Consider the following 23,108-nt stretch of genomic DNA (forward strand, 5'->3'; position numbering starts at 1 on the left):
GCCCCGTGCAAACCCCGCCCCGAGCCTCGGGGGCGCGCGCGCGCGCGCGTGTGCGGGAGGGGGCGGGTGGGGAAGGACAGCCGGCGAGATCCCGAGGCGAGGCTCGCGCGTCCGCCCCCGCCCTGGCCCCCAGCTCCCACCCGGTCCGCCCGGCTCAGCCATGATCAAGGCGATCCTCATCTTTAACAACCACGGGAAGCCGCGGCTGTCCAAGTTCTACCAGCCCTACGTGAGTGCCCGCCGCCGCCGATCCGGGCGAGGGGGGAGTCGTTGGCGGCCGGCAGCGCCCTCCGGGCGACCCCCTCAGGCGCGCCGCGGCCCTTCTGGCGCCCCGGCCGCCGCGCGCTCCGGGCTGTCAGCCCCCGGATGGGTGTGCCAGGTGCCCACCTCCCGCCGCGCTCCCTTCCTCCGACGTGGCTCCTCTCAGGCGGCTCCTCCGCTTGTCTGTGGGCTGGGTGGCTTCCCGGCTGTGCGGGCGAGGCCCTGGGGACTTCCCGGTGCGGGGCCGAAGCGGGTCTGGAGGCTGCAGCCCACCTGCGCGGGCGAGCCCACCGCGGTTTGCAGCCGAGGGAGACGGCGCGGAGCCGGTTGTTCTGGCAGCCCCACCTCCCCGACTCCCAGCCTTTCCTGCCTGACTTCTTTCTCTTCTCCTGTGTGGACAGATGGGCTAGTGGTTTTTTTTTTTCCGCTGTAATCCTCTCGTCGCGCAGGAACTTTGACTTCCTGCGTTTGGAGAGACCTGCACACTCAGTAGTCTCTCCAGTAGGTTGCCATACGTGATCGAGTGCTCAGTGTGACTTTCCGGTGTCTCCTTTTTAACGACAAAGATAAGTGAGGACCTAACGTTTCTCTGTGGCTTTTCCCCTAGCGGCTGCATTTTATTTACTCCTCCAATAACTGGCGAGGATTGTTGTTTGATCAAGTAGAACGGTGATGCTGTACCTGAAAGTGACCATTTCAGCGACTGGTTTGTCATTTTTCTACGTAAGGGAGTTTGCCCTAATTTATAGTTTTTGTTCTGCTTACAAAGAATAGTAATATTTGTTAAACTCTTTCAGAAGTGTAAATATTGTGGGACAACGCAGGTTTTACGGTAGTAATTTACAAGTAATTTATCACTGTTTGATGACGGGTTATAGACCAGTGTCTCTATCTGAGGGCAAAATTTACCACTGTAGAAACACAAAATTAAGCTCTCAGTGATAGGATTAATGTGGATATATAACTCTTGTTTATTGTTGCATTATTTATTGTTGTATATAACTTTGTATTGGATATTTTGCTTAGAGCCAGAAAATGAATTTTCAATTAAATATTGAAACTGTGCAATGGCTAACACTTTTATGCAGATAAACCCCAAATGGAAGTCATTCCTGCCTTTAAAAATTAAATGTGACAATTTCACTTTGCCTGAAATGATAATGCAGTCTGTGTGGAGGTGTTAGTTGAAGTGAGAAATCTTGAGCTCATTTCTCATATCCGTAAGTAGTTTTGCTTTTGCTGGCGATAAGTAGAAGAGAATATTTTCTACTACTCTTGTTTCATTTTAGTGTAGTATAATTTCGATCCTAATACTTTAAGAATTCTACACCATTCTTTATCCAGGATAAAATTCTAGTTGATTTTTCTGAATGGAAAAAAAATCCCCTTGATTTTACATTGTTACCCATTTGCCTAAAATAGATTGCTGTGCTAGCCTTTCCTGAAGATATCTTTCTTTGAGCCATTTCGCCCTGCCATCCATTTGCAGTGTAGAAACAATATGTTCCAGTTGTGAAATAGAATTTTAACATGTGTTTCTCCATATCTCCATTTAATAATTAAGCACTATTCAAAGTAGAAGGTTTTCTGGCTAATCCATAATGTTGGTGTTACCACTCCTGTAGTGTAGACTTGAACTATGTACAGAAAAATGTGTCGAATTTGAAATGCAGAAATATCTCTCTCTCTTGTCCAGCGCTGGCAACAGATTATCTTTTACCTTTACTCGGTAGGTAGCAGTAAGGTTAAGGTGGAACAGTGACATCTCTAGTGTCGTTTTGTCGTCGTTCAGTCGTGAGGAAATGTCCGACTCTTTGCGACCCTGTGAACTGCAGCACTCCAGGTTTTCCTGTCCTTCACTATCTCATGGAATTTGCTCAAACTCATGTCCATTGCTAAATGACGGGTGTGGCTGGGAGTAGGTTGCTAAGAAATGTAAAAGAAGAATCTAGTGGTCACTGAACGTGAGGAAGTGGGGGATGCAGGGTAATGTTATTACTCTTTCATAAATTGAGTTTTGCCACCTGTTTATTTTTGTCATTCAGGGATAATTTGAGATTATTTATATATTTGCTTTCTCTGATGGATCATAACCTGTTTGAGGGCAGAAATCCTTTTCATTCAATCAGTTCATTTATTCAGTTTTTATTCCATCAGTCAGTTTGTCAACAAATATTGATTTCATGCCTACCATGTGCAGGCAGTGTTTCAAAATTTGGAGGTGAACAAACAGATATGCATAAAACAAACATGCTTTTCCAGCTGGGACATAGACAAAGCTAATAAGTAGAATATATACCATGCCGGATAGTAATAGGTGCTGTGGGAAAAATAAAGCAAGGAAGGGTGATAAGGAATGCAAAGGTGACACTTTAAAATAGAATAGTCAGAGAAGTTTCCGCTGAGATGGTGATACTTGAGCAAAGACTTGAAGGAGGTGAGAAAGGCAGCCTTGCAGTTATCTGGGGGAAATTCTTTCCAGGCAAAGGGAGCAGTAGGTGCAAGGGCCCTGAGGAGGGAACGGAAGAGCCCGTCCTGTTGGGAGAAGACCAGGACTGGCACGGCCAGAACAGACTGTCTGCCGAAGGAGGGCGCGAGGTCTGTGTGGGGGGCAGCAGGGTTTATTCTGTCCTCGCTGCTCGCACTGTCCTTCCCGACCATTGCCAGATGTCCAGACTCCCGGCTTAACTCATCACTTATGCATCCACTGAAGCCTTTTTGTCTTGCTTGAAGATTCCTCTTAGTTCTTAGGATTTTGTCTTTATTTTATGATGGTATAGTATTCTCTCTCAGATTGCATAATTCCTTGGGGCATCCTATACATTCCTTAACAGAAGGTATCAGGTTTTAAACATCTTTGTGTTACCCTCAGCAATCAACATTAAACCTTAAATGTAAAGAACTCTGTATTTCTTTGCTAAATGTATTCATCAGAGTTTCCTAGCTTCAGATGGAGTGTGTTTAGAAATGATTTCCTGAGGTTCCTTCCAACTCTTTATGTAGTCTTTTTATTAACTGAAAGTTTTAAGAATCCATGTCTTTAGGACAGAAGTAATGAGAAAACAGCTGCTATTGCAACTGTTTTGGTTTTTAGTTGAAAGAAGGCTTTAAGAAGTATATATCCAATATCATTGGCAGTTTTGAGTTTAATTTATTGAGGGATATCTAGGGGTGTGGTTTGGGTACCATTGCTGTACTCTGATGGGATGCTGAGGTTTGAGTCCAGCAATAATGATTTGACACTGAAGAGTTTGAAAACTGTTTAACCATTTGCCAACCAGTTTTCCTTACTGCCTTGGATTTCCATTTCTCATTTATTCTCCCTTATGATACAACAGTTTGTGTTTACCCTTTAATAGTACAGATTTCCAGTTCCTGCTGTAATAAATGTTTAGATTTGATTGTGCCTCCGACCTGCTGTTCAATGTATGGGACATATAAAGTCACCCTAGGTTTTCTAAACTGAGGTTTTTAGTTTCATTCTGCTAGAATCAGATATGTAAGATTTCAAGAGTGGACTCAGAATTCGTTCACTTTTGTTTTTCCCTCCTGTATTCTTGAACTGGGCTTCCCAGATGTTGCTAGTGGTAAAGAACCCACCTGCCAATGAAGGAGACGTAAGAGATGCAGGTTCTATCCCTGGTTTGGGAAGATCCCCTGGAGGAGGGCATGGCAACCCACTCCAGTATTCTTGCCTGGAGAATTCCATGGACAGAGGAGCCTGGCAGGCTACAGTCCATAGGGTTGCAAAGAGTCGGACACGACTGAAGCGATTTAACACGCAAGCACATCCTTGAACTTGACTGCAGAAATTCAAATATTTTTCTTGCTTTACTTCTTTAATTGACATTTAGCAACAGCGACTTGGCAACAGTAAACTTCAGTGTTTTAATATTTGCCTGGCAATATTTGTATATTACTACAAATCACTAAAGAGATTTATATTTCATAAGCCAGATATATATTTTATATAGCCATCAAGCAAGGAAAAAAACCCTTGGGTTATGATTCTCATGTTATTAATGCACCATGGCATATCCTTTGGTGAAAATCTGTAATAAAATTGTTTTCCTTTTATATGAATTATTGTAGTTATGTTTACAGATTTAAGCAGTTGTGTATGTATAAGGGTGTACACAAAGTACAAACAGGAAAATTTTCAAACTATTACATACATGAGTTGTCTCAACATTCTTATAAACTATATTTGATTATTAAGTTGTTTTTCAACCAAATGCAAGCCCTAGGTAGAACGCTCATATTGTTCTTTCCTTTTTTTGAATTTGTTTACATAAAAAATTTAAACTGTAAGTATATATAACTTTTTCTTTTAAAAATTTCTTTGAGAAAGATGCAGTGGTGTTGACTGATGTCTTTTTTTAGCAGCTGTTAAGACATTGTGGCAAGTGGGATAGTTAAACTTATTTTTATGATTGAGATGTCAACAATTCTAAGTTTAAATTTAGGTATTAACACATATTAACATATAGTATTTGACTGTTTTGTTAACAAGATAATTCAAAATTATTTTATTTCCTTCCACATGAGTTAGGACACTTTTGACTATACAAATTGAGTTTTATGTAACCTGACTCCAATTTGCTTTAAAAGGAACTTTGTTAGGATACAGAATAGGAAATGCAGACTAATAGACAAACTCCAAAATTTTTTGATTCAGCAAATCAGTGACTTCACTATAGATCCAGTTTGTTTCTCTTTCTCTGCGCTTCACAAAGTTGATATCCAAAGGTTGATTTCCTCCTTGGAATCAGTTTTTTTTTTTTTTTGAGATTGTTTATTTTTTTTTTTTTTTTAAATTTTTTTATTAGTTGGAGGCTAATTACTTCACAACATTTCAGTGGGTTTTGTCATACATTGATATGGAATCAGTTTTAATTAATAAAATTGACAAGAAGAGAGTGATCTGTTCCTGTAATCCTAGACTATGTCTTTCCCTTCAGTCTGGGTGGTTCTACTGTCTGGTTAGACTAATTGGGGTCCACCCTCACAGCTGGGGCTTCTCTTGTGGCTCAGCTGGTGAAGAATCTGCCTGCAGTGCGGGAGACCTGGGTTCCATCCCTGGGCTGGGAAGATCCCCTGGAGAAGGGAAAGGCTACCCACTCCAGTATTCTGGCCTGGAGAATTCTATGGACTGTATAGTCCATGGGTCGCAAAGAGTCAGACACGACTGAGTGACTTTCACACTTTCACTTGCAGCTGAGGATGAGGGTGGAAATATGAAGAAAATTGCTATTCTGTTGGAAAGGTGGAAGAGAGGAGTGGATGTGGGTAGGCAAAATAGTATCCACTATTCCCTCTTCATTAGCTCATGTTATTTCTTTTGAATAGATATTTTCTTCTCTGTAATTTTATTTTATTTTTGGTTGCAGGGTCTTCATTGCCATACACAGGCTTTCTCTAGTTGTGGCACGTGGGAGCTTCTCTGCTGTGGCATGCTGGCTCCTCACTGCAGTGGCATCTCCTGCTGAGGGGCACAGGCTCCGGGTGCAGGGGCGTTAGTAGTTGCAGCGGGTGGGCTCGGCAGCTGTGGCTCCGTCGTTGCAGCACGTGGGCTTAGTTGCTGTGCAGCGTGTGGGATCTTCCCGGACTAGGGGTCCAACCCCTGTCCCTTGCATTGCAAAGCCCATTTGTAACCACTGCACCACCTGGGAAGCCCCATTCTCTGTAATCTTAGATTGTTTCTGAGGATGTTACTATCAAGAATAGTTCTTGATACTATGTGGTTCTGAACACGTGACACAAAAAATCTTACTTATTACTTAGTTCAAGGTGTTTCTTATACCAGTGGAATATTAAAAAATTCAAATTCTAATATAATCACAATTTTTGTAGGTAAGTATGCTTAAAGACTTGCTTTTTAAAAAATTAACATTAGTAAACCTGTTGCAAATTGTATTGAAAGGAAGAAATAAAGTGTTCACCCTCACAGTGATTTTTGGTTTGGGGGAAAAGGTTATAAATAGGAAAATGTCATAGTCCACTCCTCTGCCTTTCAGAACTGAAAAAGGCCTTGTATCGAGTGGCTGCATTATGTTTCTTTGGTTAAGCTGATTGCTAGAATATTTATTGTTTTTATCTTTAAATAAATTTATTGTGATTACATGAAAAATATGTAAGTATTAAGATCACTAAGGTCATCCTTGATTTCACCACCCATAGATAACTGTTGTTATTTAATATACTTCTTCCCTATGTCTTCTTAAATTTTTTCTTTAGAATATCCCAATGAAGAGTATATCCCTTTTAGACATTAATAACACAAAGAATTCATTGAAGCTGTTTTTGGAGTTATAGAATACTTATGGCTTTCAGTTTAGTTCAGTTCAGTCACTCAGTCATGTCCGACTCTTTGCGACCCCATGAACCGCAGCACACCAGGCCTCCCTATCTATCACCAGTTCCTGGAGTCTACCCAAACCCATGTCCATCCAGTTGGTGATACCATCCAACCATCTCATCCTCTGTCGTCCCCTTCTCCTCCTGCCTTTCCCAGCATCAGAGTCTTTTCAAATGAGTCAGCTCTTCACATCAGGTGGCCAAAGTACTGGAATTTCAGCTTCAGCATCAGTCCTTCCAGGACTGATCTCCTTGAGGATGGACTGGTTGGATCTCCGTGCGGTCCAAGGGACTCTCAAGAGTCTTCTCCAACACCACAGTTCAAAAGCATCAATTCTTCTGTGCTCAGCTTTCTTCACAGTCCAACTCTCACATCCATACATGACTACTGGAAAAACCATAGCCTTGACCAGACGGACCTTTGTTGGCAAAGTAATGTCTCTGCTTTTTAGTATGCTGTTTAGGTTGGTCATAACTTTCCTTCCAAGGAGTAAGCATCTTTTAATTTCATGGCTGCAGTCACCATCTGCAGTGATTTTGGAGCCCAAAAAATAAAGTCAGCCACTGTTTCCCCATCTATTTGCCATGAAGTGATGGGACCAGATGCTATGATCTTAGTTTTCTGAATGTTGAGCTGTAAGCCAACTTTTTGACTCTCCTCTTTCACTTTCATCAGGAGGCTCTTTAGTTCTTCGCTTTCTGCCATAAGGATGGTATCATCTGCTTATCTGAGGTTATTGATATTTCTCCCAGCAATCTTGATTCCAGCTTGTGCTTCATCCAGCCCAGCATTTCTCATGATGTACTCTGCATATAAGTTAAATAAGCAGGGAGACAATATACAGCCTTGACGTATTCCTTTTCCTGTTTGGAACCAGTCTGTTGTTCCATGTCCACTTCTAACTGTTGCTTCCTGACTTCCATACAGGTTTCTCAAGAGGCAGGTCAGGTGGTCTGGTATTCCCATCTTTTTCAGAATTTTCCACAGTTTATTGTGATGCACACAGTCAAAGGCTTTGGCATAGTCAATAAAGCAGAAATAGATGTTTTTCTGGAAATCTCTTGCTTTTTGGATGATCCAGCAGATATTGGCAATTTGATCTCTGGTTCCTCTGCCTTTTCTAAAACCAGCTTGAACATCTGGAAGTTCATGGTTCACATACACTTGAAGCCTGGCTTGGAGAATTTTAAGCATTACTTTACTAGCGTGTAAGATGAGTGCAATTGTGCATAGTTTGAGCATTCTTTGATTGCCTGTCTTTGGGATTGGAATGAAAACTGACCTTTTCCAGTCCTGTGGCCACTGCTGAGTTTTCCAAATTTGTTGGCATATTGAGTGCAGCACTTTCACAGCATCATCTTTCAGGATTTGAAATAGCTCAACTGGAATGCCATCACCTCCACGAGCTTTGTTCGTAGTGATGCTTCCTAAGGCACACTTGACTTCACATTCCAGGATGTCTGGCTTTAGGTGAATGATCACACCATCATGATTATCTGGGTCATGAATATCTTTTTTGTACAGTTCTTCTGTGTATTCTTGCCACCTCTTCTTTATATCTTCTGCTGTTAGGTCCCTGCCATTTCTGTCCTTTATTGAGCCCATCTTTGCATGAAACATTCCCTTGGTATCTCTAATTTTCTTGAAGAGATATTTAGTCTTGTGGCTTTAAGATAACCAAATATGTTAATGTCTTGTTGTTAATGTCATGTCACTAAGTCATGTCCAACTCTTTGCAACCCCATGGACTGCAGCATAACAGGCTTCCTTGTCCTTCACTATCTCCCAATGTTTGCTCAAATTCAGGTTCATTGAGTTGATGATGCCATCCAGCCATCACATGTCTAGCTGTTCTATTATTAAATATTTAAAAACACATAATGTATGTTAATTGCATTTTAATAACTTGCATGTATTTTTTTTCTCCATATATATCTTCCTCCCTCCCCGCATAGAAGAATTGAACTTGTGTAAGTAAGCTGAGTGTATCAGGGCCCTTCCCTTTTTTTGATTCTGAAGGGAAATCCTTGCTAATTTTTGTGATAACGTCAAAGAATTCCTTCTTTAGCACTTGGAATTGTCTTTGTACTTTTGGGTTACTGATTTCTTCACTGCTGCTGCTAAGCCAAGGCAATTCTGGCCCTGTCAGCCTTCCTGTCACGACCCACCTGAACTACAATACAGATATACAGCTTTATTTACTAAAGGATCAGGAAACTCTCAAGCTGTGTAGGAGCGGTAAAGGCCAGCATTCTAGCTCTCAGGTGTTAATTTCTTGACTCCAAGGGGAGGCACATCCAGGCTTAGTCCTTTGAAAGTAAGAGTGTCCTTTTTGGGTACTATCTGACCTGTCCATTGCACTCTTCTTTCTCTCCTCCCTGCCCATATTCCTTCCACACATATTTATTTGTTGTTTTGTACGCCCCTGTTCTAAGCTCTGGGAATATTGTAATGAGTAAGACTGACAGCCTTCCTGCCCTGTGGGTTTATTAATACTTTCCAGTGACAAGAAATAAACAATAAATGAATTATGTCAAACTGTGATTAGTCTATGAAAAAAAAAAAGGAAACCGTGTAGGGGGATAAAGAATGATGGGGAGAAGCTATCTTAAATAAAATCATCAAGGAAAGACTCTTTACAAACCTGACGTTGGAGAAGAGAACCGAACTAGGTGAGGGAGTGTGTGAGAAGAACTGAGGAAAGAACGTTTCAGGCAGAAGGAGGTGCAGGATCCCTCAGACGGGTCCACAGTTGGTGTGGAGGAATAGCGAGAAGGCAGGCGGAGTGATCGCAGGGAAGAGTGACAGGAGATGAAGTCAGAGAAAGAGAGGGACAGATCATGCCTGTGTCAAATCGCACCGTCTCTTCTTCCAGTCTTTCAGTCAGATGACATCATCCCTGTCGTGTTCTCCACAGGAAGCGGCGTCTCTCCTTGAATCCCACTTGTATTTTGTTTGGTTGAACAATGCCTCTCGCCTCTGCAGGAGAGGCAGTGATGCTCTCCTCTGCTCAATTATTTTCTTCTCTACCTGGTTTGGAGAGGTAGGAGAGCTCGCCCAGCAAATGAAGGCAAAAGTGAGCGCTCAATTCTGTGCAGCCTCTGTATTAATGAGACCAGTGATCAAGCTGGTTTCATTTCCTAAGTAACCTGTGAAGTAACACAGCTCAAGAAGAAAAGCATTTATCTTCTCAGACATCTCACAGCCTTAATTATAGATGAGCAAAGTTTATGTGAAGCCTACTAGACCACCTCTGTTATTGTGCCAGGAAGCATTTATATCTTTTCTGCTTTGCTCGGAGCCTCCTAATACAGGAATCCATAGCTGTCAGTCACTGTTCTCTGTTACCCAGGAGGAAAGGGCTCTTGATCAGAGTGTCAGACCCACTGTATTGTTTTGATGACTGTGTGCTAGCCAATTAAGTGGAAAAGATTGCCAATTCATCCCACCACACATGTATTCTGCCATTACCTGTCAATTCTTGGTGTGATTGTTATAAAATGATTTTTATGGTGATAAAACATTTGTAACAGATTTGCCATTTTAAGTATATAGCTCTGTAGCATTAAGTAAAGCGTTGTGTAACTATCCCTCCCATCTATCTGGAGAACTTCTTCATCTTCCCCATTTGAAACTTTGTACACTGTTAAACACTTAACCCCCCATTGTCCCCTTCTCCCTGGAAAGCCACTGGCAACCACCATTCTACTTTCTGTCTCAGTGAATTTGGTTAGGAATCTCATGAAAGAGGAATCATGCAATGTTTGTCCTTTCATGACTGGCCTCTTTGATTTAGCAGGAATGCATGCTATGCATGTGTGCTATGCATGCGTGCTGTCACTTCAGTCATATCCGACTCTTTGCGACCCTATGGACTGTAGCCCGCCACACTCCTGTCCATGGGATTCTCCAGGAAGAATACTGGAGTTGGTTGCCATGCTCTCCTCCGTGGGATCTTCCCGACCCAGGGATCGAACCTGTTTCTCTTATGTTCCTGCGTTGGCAGATGGGCTCTTTACCTCTAGTGCCCCCCGGGAAACCCTTCACTTGGCATGGTGTCTAAAGAGATTTAACAGTGTTGTTGCATGTTCTCTTCTTTCTCAAGGCTGGATAACAGTCCATGGTATATATGCATATGCCCTGCATTATTTATCCATTTGTCTATTAATGGATGCTTGGGTTCCACTTTCTGAGTGTTGTGAGTAATGCTGCTGTGAACCTGGGTGTTAGGTTACACTTCCCTGTTGACTAGTGATGTTGAGCGTCATCTCTGTGTTTACTGATCACTTGTATATCTTCTCTGGAGAAATATCTAAGACTTTACCCATTTTATAATCAGGCTATTTGGTTTCTTTGTTGTTGAGTTGTTTCTTATCAGATACATGATTTGCAGATATTTTCTCCCAATCAGTGGGTTGCTTTTTCACCCAAGGAGTGTTATCCCTTTTCAAAGGACAGTCTTTTGATGCACAAAATTTTTGATTTTGGTGAGGTCCATCTCTTTTTTGTTCTCCTGTGCTTTTGCTATCATATCCAGAAAGTGATTTTTTAATGACTATATAATAGTTTATTGTATAGTATATCATAATTTATTTAACCAGTCTTCTGCTGTGGCCTTTTATTTTGAATAAGGTTTTTTAAAGTGAATATTGGGTAAGAAAATACTTTCAAAACCTGATGCATAATAAAAACTCAGTACTTGTTACATAAATTAATAATAACTTTCATTGCTACTTTTATTATTACTACTTCTTGTTACTTCCTATCCTTGGTTGGAAAATTATATAGCTAAGGGACTATAGAACAGTCCAGAGATTGTTTTTGGATGTTCTTTCTATTTCCTCAAAATGAATTGTCTTTGTAGACCTTGTTTTGGAGTGAACTTCCTTCTTATTACAAAATGCGAAGTTCTACACAAGTCTTCCAGAGAAGAGAGTTTCATTGGGAGGTATTTTAAAGAGAAAGCTAAAAGACTTGCCCGGCTTTTTTTTTTTAAAGAATTAGCTAACCTTTAAAAATCTTTAAGGTATACTTTATAATGCACATACTATAAAATTTACCCATTTAAAGTGTACAATTCAGTGATTAAAAAAAAATTTTTTTATTCATGGCTGTATTAATGCAACTATTAGCATAATGTATATTTAGAACATTTTTATCAAACCAAATGAAACCTCATACCCATTAACAGTCAATCCCTAATCTCTACTCCCCCCAGCCCTTGGCAACTACTAATCTATTTTCTGTGTATTTAGATTTGCCTATTCTAGACATCTCACATAAATGAAATCATGAAATATGTAGTCTCTTGTGGCTGCCATCTTTTCACTTAGTATGATATTTTCAGGATTCACCCATGTTGTTGCACGTATCTGTACTGCATTTTTATGGCCAAATAATATTCCATTGTACAGACATACCACATTTGTTTGTCCTTCATCAGTTGATGGATGTTTGAACTGTTTCTACTTTTTGACTACTGTGGATAGTGTTGCTATGAATATTCATGTACAGATTTTTCCTGTGGGCATATATTTTGGTATCTTTTGGTTATGTATCGAGGAGTGGAATGACTAGGTCATATGGTAACTATGTTTATTAATTATTTAAAGAATTGCCAGATTGTTCTCCAGATTGTGTATTCCATTTTAAATACCCATCAGCAATGTATGTAGGCTCCAATTTCTCCAGATCTTCATTAACTCTTATTATTACGTGTCTTTTTGATTCTAGCTAATGTGTTGGATGTCAGATGGTATCTCATTGTGGTTTTCGTTTATATTTTCCTAATGACAGTGAGAGCATCTTTTCATGTACTTGTTGGCTATTTGTGTATCTTTGGAGAAAAGTCTATTCAAATCCTTAATCCATTTTTAAGTTAGGTTATATGTCTTTTTGTTATTGAGTTTGTAAGAGTTCTCGATACACTCTGGATGCAAACACCTTACAGATGCATGAGTTGCACATCTTTGTTGTTGCTTTCACTTTCCTTCTAGTGTCATTTGCAGCACAGAGGTTTGTAATTTTTAAGGCCTGTATTTGTTTGGCCACGTCAGCTCTTTGTTGCGGTGCTCGGCCTTCGTTGCCCTGTGACATGTGGGAACTTAGTTCCCTGGCCAGGGATCAAACCCGCATCCCCTGCACTGGAAGCTGGGTTCTTAACCATTGGACCACAAGGGAAGTCCCTAAAGGTTTTTTATTTTGATTTTGTCCAGTTTATCCTTTTTTCCCCCCTGTCCCTGTGTTTTTTTGGCATATCTAAGAAAACTTTGTCTAATCCAAGATCATATAGGTTATATTTCCTTTCAGGAGTTTCGTAGTTTTCTTACATTTAGGTCTGTGATCTTTTTTTGAGTTAGCTCTGTATATGGTGTGGGGTAGAGGTTAATGTCATTTTTTGCATGTAGCTATCCATTTTTCCTCTCACCTTTTGTGGAAAAGACTATTCTTTTCCTATTGAATTGTCTAAGTACCTTACTCCAGTTTTCGTCCCCAAATTTTACTTTGTTTTTTAGTTCTCAGACCTTTCACCTTCCACCACGGGTTCAGTCTCTCTCTCTAAATATTTCAGACTCAGTCTCTCACCTTCTCAGCTGTTTGTTATTTAAATTAAATAATAGGGTTTTTGCCACTGAAAGTGGCAAACTTCTTAGTATGATAGATGTTAATTTTAGAGTGTTGATAATAGCTTTCACATATTGAGTGCTTTATTGTGCTAAGCATTATTAACACATCTTTATACATTGTAAGGGGAAACACCATTGAGTTCAAAGAAATTTAATGAACTGTCTGGGCAGGTGCTAGTGTAATTTCAGTTGCAGGTGCTGCCTTCTCTCCTTGTTGGCTGGGATATAGGGGTAGCCCAGTGATGACTGCTTCTTCTTTATACACTCAGGCTAAAAGTGAAGCTTACTCGCGTATACAAGTTTCAAGGCAGACTTCCAACTTGGGCGAGATTTGGCAAAAAAACCCCACACTAACTGAATTTTTTTTGTTGAGGCCTTCTCTTTTTCATGTTTTCTGAGTGTTGGAGTGCTCTGTGGCTTAGTTTACAAACTTCTGTTCCCTTTAGGAAAAAGACAGTCTTTCTCTCCCTTCTGCATTTTAATGCAAAGTAAACTAATTATTATTCCTCATTGATGCTGCTCACTGTGGTTATGCTTTGGTCCTTGCTTTGGCCCAGACTTCTCCTTCTGCCTCCAATGTCATGTAGCATCACATTCCTCCTTCTCTGCATTCCTGAATTCTGTCTGTTCTGTAAGGCCGTCCCTAGATATATGTCACTTTTCTTTGAAGATAATTCTTGCTGTTGAAAATCATGTGTTCCCCTTGACTTCTTACAGTATTGAATATATTTTTTGTGCTGTTTTTATGTCAGAGGTTACCCCCTTTTATCATAAAGATGTATATTTCTTTTTTGAACAATAAAAAAGGCAAAATATAGAATGTGAAATAAAAATACTAAGTAGATACATTCATTTTATTTCTTGTTTTAAGCTCTTTCGGAAAAGAAACTTTCTTTTTGTGTTGGTAATTGTTGATATTCTGACATTCAGTGGAGTAAATGAATGTACTTTAAGAAAAAAATTATTTGTGGGAGGCAAGGAAGCGGATAATGATATATTTACTGTCTGATTAGAGGAAAGTTTGGGTTTTTGTTTTTTGTTTGGGATAAATGTTTAGAATCAAGGAAGGAACATAGAAAAAGGTAAGTTTTTATAACTGGGCTACTGGATTTTTAAAATTTGGTTTTCAGTGTGGATTAAGAAGTATTAAAAATAATAAGCATCGTTGCCGTCATGTAATTCTAGTTGTCTTTAGACTGATGTAATCTAGGGGATGTGATTGACTGAAATGTATGTGTATCTTTTGACTTCTGTTATGAAACTGTAGCGTTAGGAAATCTGATCTGCCTAAAGCAAGCTCCAGGCTTCTTTATGAAAGCTGTTAAATTAAATTGATTTTTAAAGAAAGGGAAATTGTCTTTTGTCAGTAGAGACTTGATTTGTTTAATCTTAACTTAGACTTCGGTTGCTTGATTAAAATTTCAGGGCTTCTTTCTAGTATTGATTTTGTTAGTTGAGTATTGCTTGGTATTTTAAGAAAGATGATTCCAAGTAGCAGTCTTGAAATTTGTATGAGAAATTCTTTTCACTGTTAAAACAGTGAAACGTAATTAGAGTTTCACATATTTAACCTGTTATTTGTTTATAAACAGTAATGTAATGCAAAAAGATAACTTTTCTTAAGACTCCTATAAGACCTTTATACTTTCATTATAATTCTCAAGCTGTTTAACGGATGATGACAAGGCCTCGAAATGGATATTCTAAAGTAAGTCAGTGTTAATCCATGCTTATTATGTGCCAGCTGTTGTTTTTTAGAGCTTTATGTGTATTAATTCAATCCTCACAACAACTCTGTGAGGTAGATATTATTATTCTTGCTACCAGAGGAAAACTCAGGCAGGTAAAGCAATTTGCTCAAAGTTACACAGTTAATAAAGACCATATTCAGGAATAAAGCCAGGTAGTCTGGTTGCAGAATCCATACTCTCTTCCCTCCCTTCTTTATTTTTAGCTTGCTTATCAAAGTTGTATACATAAGCATAGGTTATAGAATGTAACAGGATTCCCCACTGGCTCAGCAGTAAAGAATCTACCTGCAGTGCAGGAGATAGGAATTCCATCCCTGGGTCAGGAAGATCCTTTGGAGGAGGAAATGGCAACCTATTCCATTATTCTTGCTGGGAAAATCCTGTGGACAGAGGACCCTAGCAGGCTGTGGCCCACAGGGTCGTGAAGAGTCAGATATGACTAAGCAACTGAACACACACACACAAAGAACTATTATATAGTTCTGTAGGATTTATTATGAAAAATAACATGCTCTCATTCTCCCCCTCCCGTAGGTACATACATTTATCTGATAACTCGGTGTTTATTACATGTCTCTAAATAACATGCTTGTTTTGTTGCCTGTAGGCAATGGGCATTTTTCACTTATAGGCATGATCTGTTGATTTCTGCTATTGAAAATGATTATTTAGCTCTTTTTCCACCCCTCCCATTCAATATCTGTATCCTTCCAATCCTTTCATAGTTATTTCGTAATTTTGGTTAGATAAGTATTTAATGTTTACATTAGTTTCTTTTGTGAACACCATCCTCATCTGAACCACATTATAAATCACTTAGTTTTTCCTGACATTTCCTTTTCCTTGGAGATACAGTCACCTTTTCCTTTGATCTAATCTTTTATTTACTTACCATTAATCCATGTCTTTGCCAGTTGTCTCAGTTATATACATTTTCTATCAGTTTCTTATTCGTGAAGAAATCTCTCTTGGAGAGATTGATTCAAGATGGCAGAATAGAAGGACATGTGCTCATCTCTTCGTGTGAGAGTACCAGAATCACAACTAGCTGTTGAACAGCTATCCACAGGGGGACTCTGGAGCCTACCAAAAAAAAAAAGGAAGTCTCTCCTGAAATCCTTTGGACCTGCTTTATGGCAGTCACGTTAGAATCTTTGTTATTGTAGGTATTCCTTTTTCCTGTTCCTGTGTTGGATCTCCTCTTGCTTGTTTTTTTGGTTTATCACCTTACCATGGTGGAACATATCTTCCAGTAACTCCTTGAGGAAGAAAGATCATGGGAGATATTAATAAATTTTTTTGAGACTTTGCAAGTCTGAAGAGACTGTAACTTTACATTGACCGCCTATAGAATTATTGCTGGAAATAACTTTTCCTTAGAATTTTGATGACATTGCTCTTTTACCTTTAGTTTCCAGTATTGTTATCAAAAAGCCTGATGAAGTTCTAATTACCTATTCCTTTGTGTATTGGCCTCTTTTTCCTCTGCAGAAAATACGTAGACTCCTGTTTGTCTGCAGTTTCTTAGGTTTCATGGACTCTTGCTGTGAATCTGTTTTCACTAGTTGTGCTGGGTTCTTGACGGGTGCTTTAATTCTGGAAATTCTTGTTTTCTCTCCTTGAAAATTTTCTCAGTTCTTTTTTTAAATCTCCTTTTATTCAGCATTCCTCTGGATTGTTGTTCTACTTCTGTTATTCTTTCTCACCTATTTTCTATTTTTCTGCCCTTTGGTCCTATTTTTTGAATGGTTTTCTCACTTTATTTTCTAGTCTTTGCCCTGAATTTTAAGATTGCTTCTCATATTTTTAATTTACATGAACTCTTTATAAAAAATTTGAGTGTTACTGCTTTATGATGTGCTGTCCTGTTCACAGTTGGATAACCTTTTCTTGGCTCACTGGTACTAATGCCGGGCACTTACATTTTTGCTTCACTCTACTTGGTTTGTTTCCTGTCAGTTGCTTTTCAGCCCTGGTTTTGTCCTTAGCTTTTGTTTAGAGCGCTCATCAGATGTGCACTGGTCTCTGGTTGACTCCTCTGTAGAGGTAGGGCACTAAGAGCCAGCCGGAGACTCTAGCTCCATGTCAACACTGTTCATTCGCTCAGGCCTGTCTGACTCTGCGACCCCGTGGACCGCAGCACGTCACACTTCCCTGTCCTTCACCATCTCCCGGAGTTTGCTCAAGCTCGTGTCCATTGAGTCGGTGATGACAACCCGCCATCTCATCCTCTGTCGTCCCCTTCTCCTCCTGCCCTCAGTCTTTCCCAGCGTCAGGGTCTTTTCCAGTGACTCAGCTCTTCACATCAGGTAGACAAAGTATTGGGGCTTCAGCTTCAGCGTCAGTCCTTCCAAAGAATATTTAGCGTTGATTTCCTTTAGGATTGACTGTTTGATCTCCTTGCTGTCCAAGGGACTCTCAAGAGTCTTCTCCAGCACCGTAATTTGAAGGCATCAGTTCTTTGGCACAGCCTTTTTTTATTGTTGAGCTCTCACATCCATACATGACTACTGAATCTGTGAATAGAGGTTGTCTATATGAGCTTTGGAGAAGGCACTGGTGACCCACTCCAGTACTCTTTCCTGGAAAATCCCGTGAATGGAGGAGCCTGGTAGGCTGCGGTCCATGGGGTCACTAAGAGTCAGACACGACTGAGCGACTTCACTTTCACTTTTCACGTTCATGCATTGGAGAAGGAAAAGGCAACCCACTCTGGTGTTCTTGCCTGGAGAATCCCAGGGACGGGGGAGCCTGGTGGCCTGCCGTCCATGGGGTCGCACAGAGTCGGACACGACTGAAGCGCCTTAGCAGCATATGAGCTTTACTGGGATGGTCAGGATAGGCAGTTTCACTAGTGTAACAGTGGAAACTGCTATAACAGCAGTCTCCCCAAGTCTTTGTGTTTAATGCAATAAAGACTTATTTTTAACTCACATTAAGTCTAGTTTAGTGTTCCTGATCAGCTAGAACCTCCTTTGTGGGCACTTATTTGTCATCCTTGAGATGGTGTCAGAGGAGCTTCTGTATCTAGTTACCATGGAAGATAGTATAGGAATTTTTATGAGTGAAGCTTGGATGGTATATATTTTAAATAAAAAAATTTTTATTGACATGTAGTTGATTTACAGTGTTGTGCCCATTTCTGCTATACAGCAGAGTGCCTCAGTAATACACACACATTCTTTTTTTAAAATATTCTTTTCCATTATTGTTCATCACAGGATATTGAGCATAGTTCCCTGTGCTATACAGTAGGAATTTGTTGTTTATCCATCCTACATATAATAGTTTACCTCTACTAATCCCAAACTCCCAGTAGTTCTCCCCATTACTATCCTTTCCCCCTGGCAAGCACAAGTCTGCTCTCTATGTCTGTGAGTATGTTTCTGATTTATAGATAGGTTTATTTGTGCCATATTTTAAATTCCACATATAAGTGGTATCATATGCTTTTTGTCATTCTCTTTCTGACTTCACTTAGTATGATAATCTTTGTGGAGTGAAAGTTGCTCAGTGGTGTCCAAATCTTTGTGACCCCATGGACTCTACAGTCCATGGAATTCTCCAGGTCAGAATACTGGAGTGGGTAGTCTTATCCTTTTTCAGGGGATCTTCCCAACCCAGGGATCAAACCCAGGCCTCCCACATTGTAGGTGGATTCTTTACCTCCTGAGCTTTCAGGGAAGCCCCATGATAATCTTTAGTCACATCTGTGTTTCATTCATTTTTTTGGCTGAGCAGTAGTCTATGGTATATATGTACCACATCTTTATTCGTTCATCTGTTTGTGTCCTGGCTGTTGTAAATAGTGCTGCTATGAACATGGGGATGCATACATCTTTTCAAATTGTAGTTTTGTCTGGGTATATACCAGCAGTGGAATTGCTGGATCATATGGTAATTCTACTTTTAGTTTTCTGGGGAACTTCCCGTAAGTTGACTGCACCAACTTACATTCCCATCAACAGTGTAGGAGATTCCCTTTTCTTCATACACTCTCCAGCATTTATTATTTGTGGACTTTTTAATGGTAGCCGTTCTACCAGTGTGAAATGATACGTCTTTGAAGTTTTGATTTGCATTTAAGGAAGACACAAATGGCCAGTATTTTTTTTTTTTTTAACGACTGGCTTACCTGGAGGAAAGAGCTCTATTTTGTGGTATTTGCTACATGGTGTAAGGACTCCGTTATGGTCAGTTTCATGCTATCAACATGATGTGGTGACATCGTGTGACGGAATGCAGAATTTGGAAGAGATGTGCCCAGTTGACTTTCGGTTGTGCCAGCTCTGGTATAGAATTCTGGGAGCTGACCAAAGTAAAGAAATAGGGATTTCAGCATCTGGCTTGTTGATATTTTCTTTATCCCCCAGTATGGTCTGGTATTTACTTTTATTGCTGCCCTAAGAATTGACCACAAACGTAGTGACTTAAAAATAACACAGATTTACAAGCATGCCTCATTTTATTGCCCTTTGTTTTATCACATTTTGCCCCAGATTCTGCATTTTTTACATATTGGAGGTCTGTGGCAAGCCCTGCCTCAAGCAAGTCTATTTGCGCCGGTTTTTCTGACAGCATTTGCTCACCTGTGTCTCTGTGTCCCATTTTGGCAATTCTTGCAATATTTCAAATATTTTCATTATTATTTTCTTTGTTATAATGGTCTGTGAGTGATCATTGATGTCACTGTTGTAATTTTTTTGGGGGTGCCACAAACCACACACATATGAGAGCAAACCAAATGTTTGTGTTCTGACTGCCCCACTGACCAGCCAGTCCCCTTCTCTCCCCCAATTCCTGGGCCTCCCTGGTTCCTGAGATACAACAGCTTTGAAATTAGAGTAGTTGGTGACCTGATAGTAGCCTATAAGTTGTTCAAGTGAAAGGAGGAGTCCCACATCTCTCACTTTAAATCAAAAGCAAGATGTGGTTAGGCTTAGTGAGGAAGGCATGTTGAAAGCTAAGGTTGGATAAAAGCTTGGCCTCTTGCACCAAATAGATAGCCAACCTGTGAATGCAAAGGAAACGTTCTTGAAGGAAATTAAAAGTACTATTGCAGTGAGCACACGAATGATAAGAAAGTGAAGTAGCCTTACTGCTGATGTGGAGAAAGTTTCAGTGGTCTGAATAGAAGGTCAAACCAGCCACAACATTCCCTTAAGCCAAAGCCTAATCCAGAGCATGACTGTTAATTCTTCAGATCTGTGAAGGCTGACAGAGGTGAGGATGCTGCAGAAGAGAAGTTTGAAACTGGCAGAGGTTCATTCATGATGTTTAAGGAAAGAAACCTTAGTAACATGAAAGTGCAAGGTGAAACGGCAAGTGCTGATATAGAAACTACATTGAGTTATTCAGAAGAATCAAGATAATGAACGAAGGTGACTGTACTAAATGACAGATTTTCCATGTAGACAGAACATCCTTCTATTGGAAGAAGATGCCATCTAGGACGGGCCTGGCATCAGTGATTCAAAGACTAGGCTGACTGTTGTTAAGGGCTAGTGCAGCTGGTGACTCGTTTGAAGCCAGTGCTCATTTACCATTCGCCAAATCCTGGGGCCCTTAAGAATTATGCTAATGTTATGCTGAAATTGTGCTGCTCTGCTTGTGCTCTGTAAATGGAACAACAAAGCCAGATGACAGCACATCTATTTGCAACATGGTTTACTGAATTTATTTTAAGCCCACTGTTAAGACCTCCTGCTCATAAAAAAAATAAATAAAACATTCCTTTCAAATTATTATTGCTCATGACAATGCAGGTGGTCACCCAAGAGCTGTGGTGAAGATGTACAATGAGATTCATGTTATTTTCATGCTTGCTAATACAGTATCCATTCTACAGGCCACAGATCAAGAAATCATTTTGACTTTCAAGTCTTCTACTTTAAAAAATATATTTTGTAAGGCTATAGCAGCCATAGACAGTGATTCCTCTGATGGATGTGGCCAGTCAGTTGGAAGCCTTTAGGGAGGGGTTCACCATTCTAAATGCTATTAAGAGCATTTATGATTCATAAGAAGAGGTGATAATATCAACATTCACAGGAGTTAGAAGAAGTTGATTCCAACCTTTGTGAATGACTTGCAGGGGAGGGATTCAAGACTCCAGTGGAGGAAGTAATTGCAGATGTGGTAGATATAGCAAGAGAACTAGAATTAGGAGCAGAGCCTGAAGATGTGACTACAGAGTTCCAAAGACTAGCAAGAGAGATAAGAAAGTCTTCCTAAGTGAACAGTGCAAAGAAATAGGGGAAACAATAGAATGGGAAAGACGAGATCTCTTCAAGAAAATTAGAGATACCAAGGGAACATTTCATGCAAAGAGGGAAACAATAAAGGACAGAAATAGTATGGACTTAACAGAAGTAGAAGACATTAAGAAGAGGTGGCAAGAAAACACAGAACTATACAAAAAAGATCTTGATGACCCAGATTACCGTGATGGTATGATCACTTACCTAGAGCCTGACATCCTGTAATGTGAAGTCGAGTGGGCCTTAGGAAGCATCACTGTGAACAAAGCTAGTGGAGGTGATGGAATTCCAGCTAAGCTGTTTCAAATCCTGAAAGATGATGCTGTTAAAGTGCTGCACTCAATATCCCAGCAAATTGGGAAAACTCAACAGTGGACACAAGACTTGAAAAGGTCAGTTTTCATTCCAGTGCCAAAGAATGTTCAAACTACGACACAATTGCACTCATCTCACACACAAGCAAAGTAATGCTCAAAATCCTCCAAGCTAGACTTCAGTAGTACTGGAACCAAGAATTTCCAGATGTACAAGCTGGATTTAGAAAAGGCAGAGGAGCCAGAGATCAAATTGCCAACATCCACTGGATCATAGGGAAAGCAAGAGAATTCCAGAAAAACATATGCTTCTGCTTCATTGCACAAAAGCCTTTGACTGTGTGGATCACAACAAACTGTGGAAAATTCTTAAAGAGATGGAAATACCAGACCACCCTACCTGCCTCTTAAGAAATCTGTATGCAGGTCAAGAAACAACAATTAGAACTGGACATGGAATAACAGACTGTTCCCAAATTGGGAAAGGAGTACGTCAAGGCTGCATATTGTCACCCTGTTTATATAACTCATATGTAGAGTACATCATGCAAAATGCTGGACTGGTTGAAGCACAAACTGGAATGAAGATTGCCAGGAGAAATATCAACAACCCCGGATAGTCAGATGACACCACCCTTATGGCAGAAAGCGAAGAGGAAATATTTTTACTTCTTGATGAAGGTGAAATAGGGGAGTGAAAATGCTGGCTTAAAACTCAACATTCAAAAGATGAAGGTCATGACATCTGGTCCCATCACTTCATGGTTAATAGATGGGGAAACAGTGACAGACTTTATTTTCTTGGACTCCAAAATCACTGGTGACAGTGACTGCAGCCATGAAATTTAAAAGATGCTTGCCCCTTTGAAGAAAAGCTGTGACAAACCTAGACAGTATTAAAAGCAGAGACATTGCCTATAAATCACAGCAAGATCCTCTATGACCCACCTCCCAGAATATTGGAAATAAAAGCAAAAATAAACAAATGGGACCTAATTAAACTTAAAAGCTTTTGCACAGCGAAGGAAACTATAAACAAGGTGAAAAGACAGCCTTTGGAATGGGAGAAAATAATAGCAAATGAAGAAACAGACAAAGGAGTAATCTCAAAAGTATACAAGCAACTTAATTCCAGAAAAATAAATGACCCAATCAACAAATGGGCCAAAGAACTAAACAGACATTTCTCCAAAGAAGACATACAGATGGCTAACAAACACATGAAAAGATGCTCAACATCACTCATTATCAGAGAAATGCAAATCAAAACCTCAATGAGGTACCACTACACTCCAGTCAGGATGGCTGCTATCCAAAAGTCTACAAGCAATAAATGCTGGAGAGGGTGTGGAGAAAAGGGAACCCTCTTACACTGTTGGTGGGAATGCAAACTAGTACAGCCGCTATGGAAAACAGTGTGGAGATTTCTTAAAAAACTGGAAATAGAACTGCCATATGACCCAGCAATCCCACTTCTGGGCATACACACTGAGGAAACCAGATCTGAAAGAGACACGTGCACCCCAATGTTCATCGCA

At 40.1% G+C, this 23,108-nt stretch overlaps 1 protein-coding gene across 4 annotated transcripts in view; it reads left to right on the plus strand.

Moving 5' to 3' along the window:
• The first annotated feature begins 18 nt into the window (after positions 1–18).
• Positions 19–23,108, plus strand: part of AP3S1 (adaptor related protein complex 3 subunit sigma 1) — a 72,299-nt gene continuing 49,209 nt past the window's right edge. For all 4 annotated transcript variants that reach the window (XR_006269855.1, XM_043470655.1, XM_043470652.1 and 1 more), the window contains exon 1: positions 19–229. Coding sequence is in view for 3 of the 4 variants with exons in the window: in XM_043470655.1 (XP_043326590.1) it covers positions 161–229 (69 nt within the window). In the remaining variant the exon portion in view is untranslated. The remainder of the gene's footprint in view (positions 230–23,108) is intronic.

This window comes from Cervus canadensis, chromosome 6, assembly GCF_019320065.1.
Source record: "Cervus canadensis isolate Bull #8, Minnesota chromosome 6, ASM1932006v1, whole genome shotgun sequence".
Taxonomy (NCBI): Eukaryota; Metazoa; Chordata; class Mammalia; order Artiodactyla; family Cervidae; genus Cervus; species Cervus canadensis.